Below are 11,776 nucleotides of genomic sequence, written 5' to 3' on the forward strand. Positions count from 1 at the left end.
TCCCTTCCTCCTCCCCATCCCCCTTCAACCCTTGGTTCCTTTTCAGTATTCAATAGTCTCTCAGGATTTGCGTCCCTCTCTCTCCCCAACTCTCTTTCCCCTTCCCCTCCCCATGGCCCTCCATTAGGTTTCTCCTGTTAGACCTATGAGTGCAAACATATGATATCTGTCCTTCTCTGCCTGACTTATTTCACTCAGCATGACACCTCAAGGTCCATCCACTTTGCTACAAATGGCCAAATTTCATTCTTTCTCATTGCCATGTAATACTCCATTGTATGTATGTATGTGTGTGTGTGTGAGTATATATATGCCACATCTTCTTGATCCATTTATCAGCAAATACTTAAAAAAGAGTTAATATCTACCTTTCTCAAACTATTCTATAAAATACAGAAGGAAGGAAAAGTTCCAAATTCATTCTGTGAGTCCATAATTACCCAGATAACAAAGCCAGGTAGATACCACTAAAAAAGAAACCTATAGGCCAGTATGTTTGATGAATGTAGATGCAAAAGTCCTCAAAAGACTAGCAAACAACCCAACAATACATTAAAAAATCATTCCCCACGATTAAGTAGGATTTATTCCCAGTATACAAGGTTGGTTAAATACTTACAAACCAAGCAATGTGATATATCACATCAATGAGAGAAATAAAAACCATATGATCATTTCAATAGATGCAGAAAAAGCACCTGACAAAGTACAATATCCATTCATGATAAAAGCCCTCAACTAAGCAGGTTTAGAGGGAACTTACTTCAACATAATAAAGACAATATATGAAAAACACAGTGAACATCATACTTAATGAATGGAGGAAAACTGAGAGCTTTCCTCTTAGGGTCAGGAACTAGACAACAATATCCATTCTCACCACTTTTACTGAATCCTAGCCACAGAAAGTAAATAAAAATAGCAAAGGGCATGCAGATTGGTAAGAAAGAAGTTAAATGTTCATTATTTGCATGTGACATGATACTCTATATAGAAAAACCTAAAAACTCCACTAATAAAGTACTAGAACTGATAAAATGAATTCAATAAAGTCACAGGATATAAATTCAATGTGCAAAAATCTGTTGCATTTTGATACACTAATAATGATGTAGCAGCGATTTTAAGGAAACAATCACATTTAACATTACACCAAAAATAATGTTACCTAGAAATAAACCTAATAACTAATAGGTGAAAGACCTATACTCTGAAAATCACAAAACACTGATGACAGAAACTGAAGATGACACAAAGAAATGGAAAGATATCCGTGTTTATAAATTAGAAGAACAAATATTTTTAAATGTCTATACAATCCAAAGCAATCTATACATTTAATGCAGTCTCAATCAAAATGCCAATAGCATTTTACACACAACTATAACAAAAAATCCTAAAATTTATATGGCACCACAAAAGACCCCAAATTATCAAAGCACTTTTTAAAAAGAAAATGAAAGAGGAAGTACCACAATTCCAGACTTCAAATTGTATTACAAAGCCGTATTATTCAAAACAGCATAGTACTGGCACAAAAATAGACACAGAGATCAATGGAATTGAACAGAAAACCCAGAAATGCACCCAGAATTATATAGCATTTAATTTTTGAAAATGCAGAAAAGACTATCCAATAAGAAAAGACAGTCTCCTCACCAAATGGTTTTGGGAAATTGGACAGCAGCATGCAGAAGAAGGAAATTGGACCACTTTCTTACACCAGAAACAAAAATAAATTCAAATGGATTAAGACCTAAATGTGAGACAGGAAACTATTAAAATCCTAGAAGAGAACACAGGCAATAATTTCCATGAGATGAGCTGTAGCAACACTTTTGTAGATATGTTTCCTAAGGCAAGGGAAATAAAACCCAAAGTAAACTATTAGGACTGCATCAAAATAAAAACTTTTGCACAGCAAAGGAAACAGTCAACAAAACAAAAGGCATCCTACTGCATGGGAGAAGATATGTGCCAAGAATATATCAAAATAAAGAGTCAGTATCTAAAATATATAAAGAGCTTACACAAATCAACACCCCAAAACCAAATAATCCAGTTTAATACATGCACTGAAGAAATAAACAGATTTTTCTCCAAGAAGACACCCAGATGGACAAAAGACACATGGAAAGATGTCCAATATCACTCATCATCAGGGAAACGCAAATCCAAACTATAATGAGATACCACTTCACACCCATCAGAATGGCTAAAATAAAATACACAAAAAATGTCAAATGTTAGAGAGGACGTGGAAAAAATGGACCCTCTTGCACCATTGGTGGGAATATAAAATGGTGCAGCCACTGTGAAAAACAGTGTGGAAGTTCCTTAAAAAGTTAAAAATAGAGCTACCCTAAGATCTAAGTAATTGCACTACTGGGTATTTACCCAAAAAAACCCACAAAAACACCAATTCAAAAGGATACATGCACTCCTATGTGTGTAGCAGCATTATCTACAAATGGAAGCAGCACAAGTGTCCATAAATAGATGAATGGATAAAGGAGTTATAGTGAGCGTGTGTGTGTGCGCGCACGCGCGCGCGCGCGCACACACACACACACACACACACACACACACACTATGGAATATTACTTAGCCATAAAAAAGAATGAAATCTTGGGGCACCCAATCTTGGGCATGCTCAGTTGGTTAAGCATCTCTCTTTTTTTTTAATGTCTTTTTATTTATTTTTGAGAGACAGAGAGAGACAGCACAAGAAGGGGAAGGTCAGAAAGAGAGGGAGATACAGAATCTGAAGACAGGCTCCTGGCTCTGAGCTAGCTGTCAGCACAGAGCCTGATGCGGGGCTCAAACCCATGGACTGTGAGATCATGACCTGAGCCGAAGTCAGATGCTTAACTGATTCAGTCACCTAGGCGCCCCAGTTAAGCATCTAACTCTTGATATTTGGCTCAGGTCATGATCTCACAGTCTGTGAGTTTGAGTCCCATATTTGGCTCTGTGCTGACAGTATGCAGCCTGCTTGGGATTCTCTCTCTTCCGTCTATCTGCCTTTCCCTAACCTCAAAATAAGTCAATCAGAGAAAGATAAATACCATATTATTTTATTCATATGTGGAATTTAAGAAACAAACCAAAGGGCAAAGGAAAAAGAGAGACAGACAGACAAACACACCAGGAAACAAACTCTTTAACTATAGAGAACAAACTGATGGTTATCAGAGGGGAGGTAGGTGGAGGGATGGGTGAAATAGGTGACAGAGTTTAAGGTGTGCACTTGTGATGAACATCTGATTCAAATGACCACTGTGTGATACATGGGATTGTTTTATCACTGTTCTGAAAGCCTGAAATGAATATAATACTGTATGTTAAATATACTGGAATTAAAATAAAAAAAGAAGAGTTGCTTTGACAGGGAACAGCATTATTTCAGTGTCTTATTCTACTATCCTTACATCATGCGTTTTGCTCATCACTGCTTCCTCAACATCCCCCAAGACTGTTATTTAAACACTAAATAATGCCTTGCATTTCACACAAGAGAATGGGTAAATGGCCACCAGTTTTTGGTTTTTGAAATTTCCTAGACTTAGTTCCATTAATTATTAACTGTCAAATTAAAATACCAATAATATGAGCAGTGGAATTTCACCAATGAAAAAAGCGTAACAGATTGAAGTTAGTACATTTAATCATAACCAGAAGTCAAAACCATAAGGAACAGGATCATATATATGTCCAGGGTTCTAAGAAAATAGGTTAATACATTCTCTGCTTGAGTATATGCTTGTTGTCCTAATCCATTTATCTGTGTTCATTCAAGTGACATAAAAATGTAAAAGTACTCTGGTAAAGTCAGAAGCACTATGCAAATGGGACATCTGAGTGGCTCAGTAGATTAAATGTCAGACTCTTGGTTAGAGCTCAGGTCATGATCTCAATGTTCATGAGTTCGAGCCCCACATCAAGGTTTGTGCAGATGATGCAGAGACTGCTTTGTATTCTCTCTCTGTCTCTCTGCCCCTCCCACCTTTCTCTTTCTCTCAAAATAAATTTAAAAAAAACTTAAAAAAGTAATATTCAAATGAAAATTAAGAGAAGTATCAGGTAAAACACATTCTAACCTACTACAGAGTTTAGCAGGAAGTACATATCATAGAAAGAACAGCAGGAAGTATAACATTTTGCAAAATATTTTAAATTTAATTTTGGAGATAACATACCATTAGCCACATATCCCAGCTGTGGTATAAGTTGTTCATCTTTACAGTTTTCCCGTCCTGGTACTAGTCTTTGGAATTTTGTAGGATGTGGATTGCCGTCAACATCCACCAAGAATGGGGGAGGCATGAGGTGAGGAGCTTGTTGGGTTTGTTCATCCAGTACATAGTTGTTGGCATCACGGATAAGAGGTCGATAATCCGTGTGGAAGAACATCTGATCTGGAATCTTTATCACAGGTTTTAAGTATTTAACATCCACAAGGAATTAATTTTCATTCCTAGAGAACATGCATTTTTCAAACCAGACACTTTTTGCATTCCCTTATAGCCCTCTATTGTTAGATGTTTCCTCTAGGTAGAAATGAATCACCTAAATTATAATACTATCTTTTCTTCACAAAATCCTATAATCTGTATTACTTTCTGACCCTATATCATATCTCTCAAATTAGCATACAAAGAAGAAGAGCAATAACACAGTAGATAAGGTTAGGTATTTTTATTTAAGTTGTACAAACATTTATAACTATTTTTAATGTTTTTTTTCAAATACAGATAGATGAAGTACAATATAAATGGCAAAGCAGGTAAATACCAAATGCATCAAAAAACACTCCAAAGTGATCCAAGTATTGAGCTAAAACTCAATGATTCTGAGTTCTCTTATAACTCCAAGAATCTATAATCTATTCCAAATTCATGGCTAATAAAATATAAATAACCAATTATGTAAGCTTCCAAAGTATTTTAACAAGATGGACAATATCTAAAGTAGCCAAGCAAGAAAATGACATTTGGTCACCAGCTCTTTGTGCCCAATTTATGATAAGTAGAGGATGCAATCTGGTAACTTTGTTTTCTCTTTGTGCCTGAAGGGTAGTACAGAGAATACGTTCTAAGCAAAAGGATTTCCTAATGAATTTTTGTATCCCTATCACCTTATATCTTAATAGTGATTCAAACTGTCAAGCCTTATGTTTTGGTAGTGATGAAAATTTTTGCCAAGAAAAATGACTTAGTTATTTTATATCTGTGACACACAATGGCCTTTATTAACTAGAAGACTTCAAATAAAATTTGTGAATGATACAATCCAAAATTATAGTCTACAAAAAAAATTAAGTAGACTAACCTTTTCATAGTATTTACTGCATCCAAAACCAAAAAGCAACAAATGCCCATGAGAATCTGTGCAGGCAAAATGGTTTCCATCTGGTGAAAATTTACAATCAAACACTGCACCATGGCCTTGGCCTTCAATCTGCAAATTAGAGGAGTCACTTTAAGTCATTTTAAGGGGTGATTTTTCAAATAATAAGTAGGCAATATATTTTGCTTCTTAATATTTTGGATTCTGTTATGCACCAACATTCCAATGTACTCTTTGGCTTCTGCAGCCAGAACCCTATTGAACCAGTAGAGCTCTGAAAGACATTACGAAGAATCAAAATGGCACCAAACGTTACTAGCCATATCATCTCTTAAGAAGTACTGAATTGGTGACTGAGACACAACCAAAATGACAAAAATGCTATCTCAGCAAAATCAAGATAATATCTTCACACCTTAAATTGTAATGCAAGTCAGCCTTAAAATAACCTGCCTAAAATTAAAGCATACAAATCAATTTTACTAACAAAACACGGAGGGTATTAACAGTCTAGAACTATACAAAGCCTATAAAAAGGAGCTAAAAGTTGACAATGTATAAATGTTTACTGAGAACTATCCTTCAGAGAAGAACACTAAATATGGAGGATGAGTATTCCCATTACCACAGAAGGTTATTCTACTGGGAAGAGATAGCTCATCAGATTTTTCCGGGGTTTGTATGAAATATATATTAAGAGTAACTAAACCTCCAATTCCACGTTTGCCAAACAACTTCCTGATTACTAACTAGGCCATAAGGGGTTTACCAGAGGCAGATATAATAAAGTCACTGTTATGATATATACATTAGGATTATTGTTTAAATATTAAACTTTTATAACTTTGGTTAGTATTAGCTCCAAAAGATTATTATTGCATTTGAATTTCTAGAGTTTAGAGCTGGGCACAAGAATTTGGAAAACACTAATGCCATGATAACAGAGTCACTCTGAAAGGTTTAATTCTCAATTGGCCTTACTCTCAGATCTTGAGACATTTTCTAAGTTACTGTATGGATTTAAACACAGATGACAAGAGGTTCCCTGGCACTAAGTATATTTTAATTACCAAGCTGGCATGTAAGAGACGTCTGTTTTAATATGAACTAAGCACAGATTTTCCTTACCATGTTAAAATAATTCCGAATTTTGGTCCCCCGGTCAAGGTCCCAAATAAAAATGTTCCCATCATGACCCGCTGAAAGTATAATCCTTTGATCAAATGGATGTGCTTCCAAAACAAATACTTCATCATCATGTCCCTGTGATGAAATCAATATTAAACATGAAAAGCAACATTGAGTGTCTGGTTTATTTGGCCTACAGGTCTCTGGAGTGTGCTAATTATCTGGTTCAGATGAATTTATGCACATCACAGCATTTACTACATGGGCACTACAAGAAATAGTTCAATTAGAGTTCCTAATATGTTTAAGTGCTGATTGCAAAAAGTATTCAATAGAAGATGCAGAAAGGTGTTTAAAATGTAGTCCAAAAACAGTTACAGCTCATTAACCAGGGCCCTGAATTAGAATTCATATTTCTATGACTCTGCTATTTAAAAGACCAACAGAAAATGAGACAAACAGAATTTTAAATTAACACCCAATTCTGCCACAGAGGTCACAGACAAACCTTCATGGTTCTTCATCCAGGATTCTATCCCTAGTATTCAAATTACATTTTGGAAGGCCTCATGGTTCATTCAAACAAAAAAAGCAGTGACTCTGTCCTTTATCTACGTTATAGTTGAAGGTTTCATTTAATATACTATCTTAAAAATGGGTTTACTGCTTTAAAAAAAGGTTTGAAAACCAATACTCTCTATATGTTGCCCTTACCAATTAATATTACTATATAGAGACCTTAGATCAAGAGTCTGCAACTGTAGCCTGCTAGCCAAATCTAACCCCTAGACATTTCTGTACACACAGCATGTGAGATAAGGGATACAGAAGTGCTGATGCATAGTGGCACATGTACCATAATGTTCATAGCAGCGCTTTCAACAATAGCCAAATCATGGAAAGAGCCTAAATCTCCCTCAACTGATTAATGATGGATCAAGAAGATGTGATTTATATATACAAAGGAATACTACATGGCAATGAGAAAGAATGAAATCTGGCCATTTGTAACAAAGTGGATGGACCTGGAGGGTGTTATGCTAAGCGAAGTAAGTCAGGCGGAGAAGGACAGATACCATATGTTTTCTCTCATAAGTGTAACAGGAGAAACATAACAGAGGACCATGGGGGAGGGGAAGGGGGGAAATAGTTGGAGAGAGGGAAGGAGGCAAATCATGAGACGCTCTTGAATACTGAAAACAAACTGAGCGCTGAGGGGGAGGAGGGAAGAAGGAAGGGGGAGGTGATGGGCTTGGAGGAGAGCACTTCTGGGGATGAGCATTGGGTGTTTAATGAAAACCAACTTGACAATAAATTATAAAAAAGAATAGTTATTACATGTTTAAAAGGCTGCAAAAAACTCCAAAGAATATGCAACAGAGACCATATGTGGCCTGCAAAGCCTATAATACTTACTATCTGGCCTCTTAAAGGAATAGTTTGCCAATACTTGATTCAGATAATTGTTAAGAATACATTATTAACAACAGGCTCCAAGTTTTAGAAAAGCATGCATGACATCCTGAAGTTGCATTTAACTCAGAAACACATCAGCATATTACACATCAGGAATATGTAGAAATCATCATATCTTATGACTCTAAAATATGTATTTTATCCCAAAGCATTGTTCAAAAAATGGAATAATAGAGTATCCTACCATATTGCCATTATGGAATTATCATAAAATAAATTATCATAAAATAAATGCATACTGGCTCAAAATATGTAGGTAAAAATCCCATTACAATAAATATTGTCACAACTGAAAGTTTACTAAAACTTCCCAGTGACTACTAAAAAATTACTTCTTTGTCATATGCTAAATAATCACCTTGATATAACAAAAACTTTCTAAGGTCCCTAACAAGTAAACAGTAAAATTACTTTGTTAAACTCAAATGATAATGTTACAACGATTTCAGTGTACACTGTGAAAGTGAGACTTTTAAATACATTTTATTTGTTGGTCACATGCCTTAGGATAGGATATAGTCACTGGATCATAGGGAACAAAACTTAATCAAATTTAGTAATATCTTAAGATATATCATCTGCCTTAAGGCACACTTCTATTTCCACCACTCTCACACAAATCCAAATTAACATGGCCCATCCTAAAGTCTACCCAGAGTCACTCTTATCTTCATTACAATCTATTCTCTACTCTGTTGCCAGAATTATAAAGTCATTTTTCTTTTCTTTTTCTTTTATAGTTTATTGTCACATTGGTTTCCATATAACACCCAGTGCTCATCCCAACAAATGTCCTCCTTCATGCTCATCACCCCTTTTCCCCTCTCCCCCACCCCCATCAACACTCAGTTTGTTCTCAGTATTGAAGAGAGTTGGGGAGAGCGAGGGACACAAATCATGAGAGACTATTGGAATACTGAAAACGAACCATGGACTGAAGGGGGAGGGGGAGGGAGGGCAGGGGTGATGGTCATAGTGGGGGGGCACTTGTGGGGAGAGGCACTGGGTGTTATATGGAAACCAATTTGACAATAAACTATTATAAATTTAAAATAAAAGAGTCTCATGGTTTGATAAAGGCATTTTTCAAAAGCAAAAGTCACATGTCATTCCTTAGCTTTTAAACCTTTAAATAATTTCCTATTGGTCTAGGAAAGATCCTGTAAGACCTTAAATGATCTGCCCCTGTCCATTTTTCCAGTCCTATCTGGTGACACTCTTTCCGCTCTCTGTGCTCTAGGCAAAAATTGGCTTTCTTTTAACCCCCTTCTACCACATGACCTTTGGTGTGCTTTTTCCTCTGCCTATAAGGACCTCCCAATTTCCTCACACATGTAATTTACCAAATATGTATTGATACCATACCATATTGAGACAGAAAATAAACAAACAAGATAATATAGTAAGTAAATATAAGGTAGTGATAAACACTATGATGAAAATCAAGGTGATAGAATAAGACAAAGACTGGAAGGCTACTCTAGACTGTTCGGTCAGGGAAGGCCTCGTGATGGAGGTGACATTCAGGCCTATATCTGAGTAATTTCTACCTATCTTTCAACTCTTAACCCAAATTTCACTTCCTCAAGAAGCTTTCTCTGACCCTCCTCGACCAGGTTTGGTCACTATTAAACACTTGCACTGTATTTTATACTTTTCATTCTTATTATTTATTTAAAGATTTTTTTATTTTTGTTTTCATTTTTTTCAGGATGACAGGAACTCTTTCATTTCCTATTAATTCCTAACCTCTAACTCAGTTGGTGGCACACAGCAGATGCTCAGTAAGTATTTGTTGAATAGAAGGATTTTACCCCACAGGCCCAGACACTGATAAATGTTTAATACAGGAAATATAAATTTCAAAATTAAGTAGATTTGATTGCTACAAGGACAAAAAAATAATCCATTCTAAAATTTTTTCAGCAAAATTCACTGAAGACAGATGCTGCATGAGTCAGTCCATGGGAAGAATACCATTAAAACAGAACTCTAAATTAAGGTATTTACTAAGACAGGATTTTACACAGATTTATAAAACTAGTGGCTATAATATGAACTTTGAAATTGTGATTTTGAGAGATACAGACTTGTGCTAATACTATAGCCACTAGCCACATGTGGCTATTTAAACATTTGAAATGACTAGTCCAAACTGCGATGTTCTCTAAGGGTAAAAACACTGGATTTCAAAGATTTAGTATTTTTTTAATGTTTATTTATTTATTTTTAGAGAAAGAGGCAGAGAGAGAGGAAAAGAGAGAGAGAATCCTAAGCAGGCTCCATGCTCAATGCAGAGGGCAATGTGGGGTTGATCTCATCATCATGAGATCATGATCTTAGCCAAAATCAAGAGTCGGAGGCCTAACTGATGGAGCCACCCAGGAGCCCCCAAAGATTTGGTATTTTTTAAATGTAAAATATTTAACTAATAATTTTTATATTAATTACATGTTGAAATGCCATTTTGGATCTACTAGGTTAAATAAAACATTATTAAAATTAATTTCACATGTTGTACTTTACTTTTTCTGTACTAGCTACTAGAAAAATTAGTATTACATATGTGGCTCACATTATATTTCTCTTTGAGCATGCTGCATAGACAAACATTTCTTAGTAATCAAGCAAACAGTATAGATTTTTCTACACATATTAACAGAAACTTTCATCAGGGAATAAGGAAAAGCAAAAGGGGGTAAAGAATTGGTTATACAGATAAAAAAAAAATCTAAAACTCCACTAACAAAGTGGTAGGGTTTTATTTAGGAAAGCGAATTGGGATTGGGAGGTATATGGAAATCCTTAGCAAATTAAACAAAATCTTCAGAAACCTCAGATATATAATATTATTATAGATAATATTATTATTATATTATTATCTTGTTATAGGTAAGATTATCTCACATAGGAGTCAAAGATGATACCATGGTATAATACAAAGTGAACTGTGTCATGAGTATTAGATTCTAGTCCCTATTACTTACTACTTTGTACATCATATGGCAATCACTGGCCTTTGTCTTAAAGTATTTATGAACCGATAATTAAGGCAGATAGGAAAAAAGCTTTTAAGTGGCATTTAACCTGAAGTATACATGATACCAACAAGCCCATCCATGTGATTTCTGCCATCAAGCCTACCAACCTTTCAAGTCACTAATGCTGCAGTCTTTTACAACGACAAATACATTTTTAAAAGAGTTTGCCATCTTTTCCCTCCTACTTCATTCTCTTACCTGTACTTCTGGCATAAACTAAACGCTGAAGGTAAAATATATAGGATACTCTTGTCAAAATAATGTAGACTTTACCTCTAAAACACTAATAACAAAAATCCCAACTCATATTAAAAACAAATAACTTCATTTTTCTACATGTTGTTGTCCAGCTCTCCCAACACCACCTGTTGAAGAGGCTGTCTTTTTTCCACTGGACACTCTTTCCTGCTTTGTCAAAGATTAACAGGCCATATACTTGTGGGTCCAGTTCTGGGTTCTCTATTCTATTCCATTGGTCCATGTGTCTGTTTTTGTGCCAATACCATACTGTCTTGATGATGACAGCTTTGTAGTAGAGGCTAAAATCTGGGATTGTGATGCTTCCCGTTTTGGTTTTCTTCTTCAATATTACTTTGGCTATTTTGGGTCTTTTGTGGTTCCGTACGAATTTGAGGATAGTTTGTTCTAGCTTTGAGAAGAATGCTGGTGCAACTTTGATGGGCATTGCATTGAATATATAGATTGCTTTGGGTAATAATGACATTTTAACAATGTTTATTCTTCCAATCCATGAGCACGGACCACTTTCTGACACCATTCAC

General features: G+C 35.5%; 1 protein-coding gene across 3 annotated transcripts in view; it reads right to left on the reverse strand.

Annotated features, from left to right (window-relative positions):
* BRWD3 (bromodomain and WD repeat domain containing 3) overlaps nucleotides 1–11,776 on the reverse strand; it is a 192,324-nt gene that overhangs the window by 79,431 nt on the left and 101,117 nt on the right. For all 3 annotated transcript variants that reach the window (XM_029930082.1, XM_029930083.1, XM_029930081.1), the window contains 3 exons: nucleotides 6,478–6,612; nucleotides 5,332–5,460; nucleotides 4,200–4,425 (listed from right to left, as the gene is read on the reverse strand). In XM_029930082.1, the coding sequence (XP_029785942.1) occupies nucleotides 4,200–4,425; nucleotides 5,332–5,460; nucleotides 6,478–6,612 (490 nt within the window). The remainder of the gene's footprint in view (nucleotides 1–4,199; nucleotides 4,426–5,331; nucleotides 5,461–6,477; nucleotides 6,613–11,776) is intronic.

This window comes from Suricata suricatta, chromosome X, assembly GCF_006229205.1.
Source record: "Suricata suricatta isolate VVHF042 chromosome X, meerkat_22Aug2017_6uvM2_HiC, whole genome shotgun sequence".
Lineage (NCBI taxonomy): Eukaryota > Metazoa > Chordata > Mammalia > Carnivora > Herpestidae > Suricata > Suricata suricatta.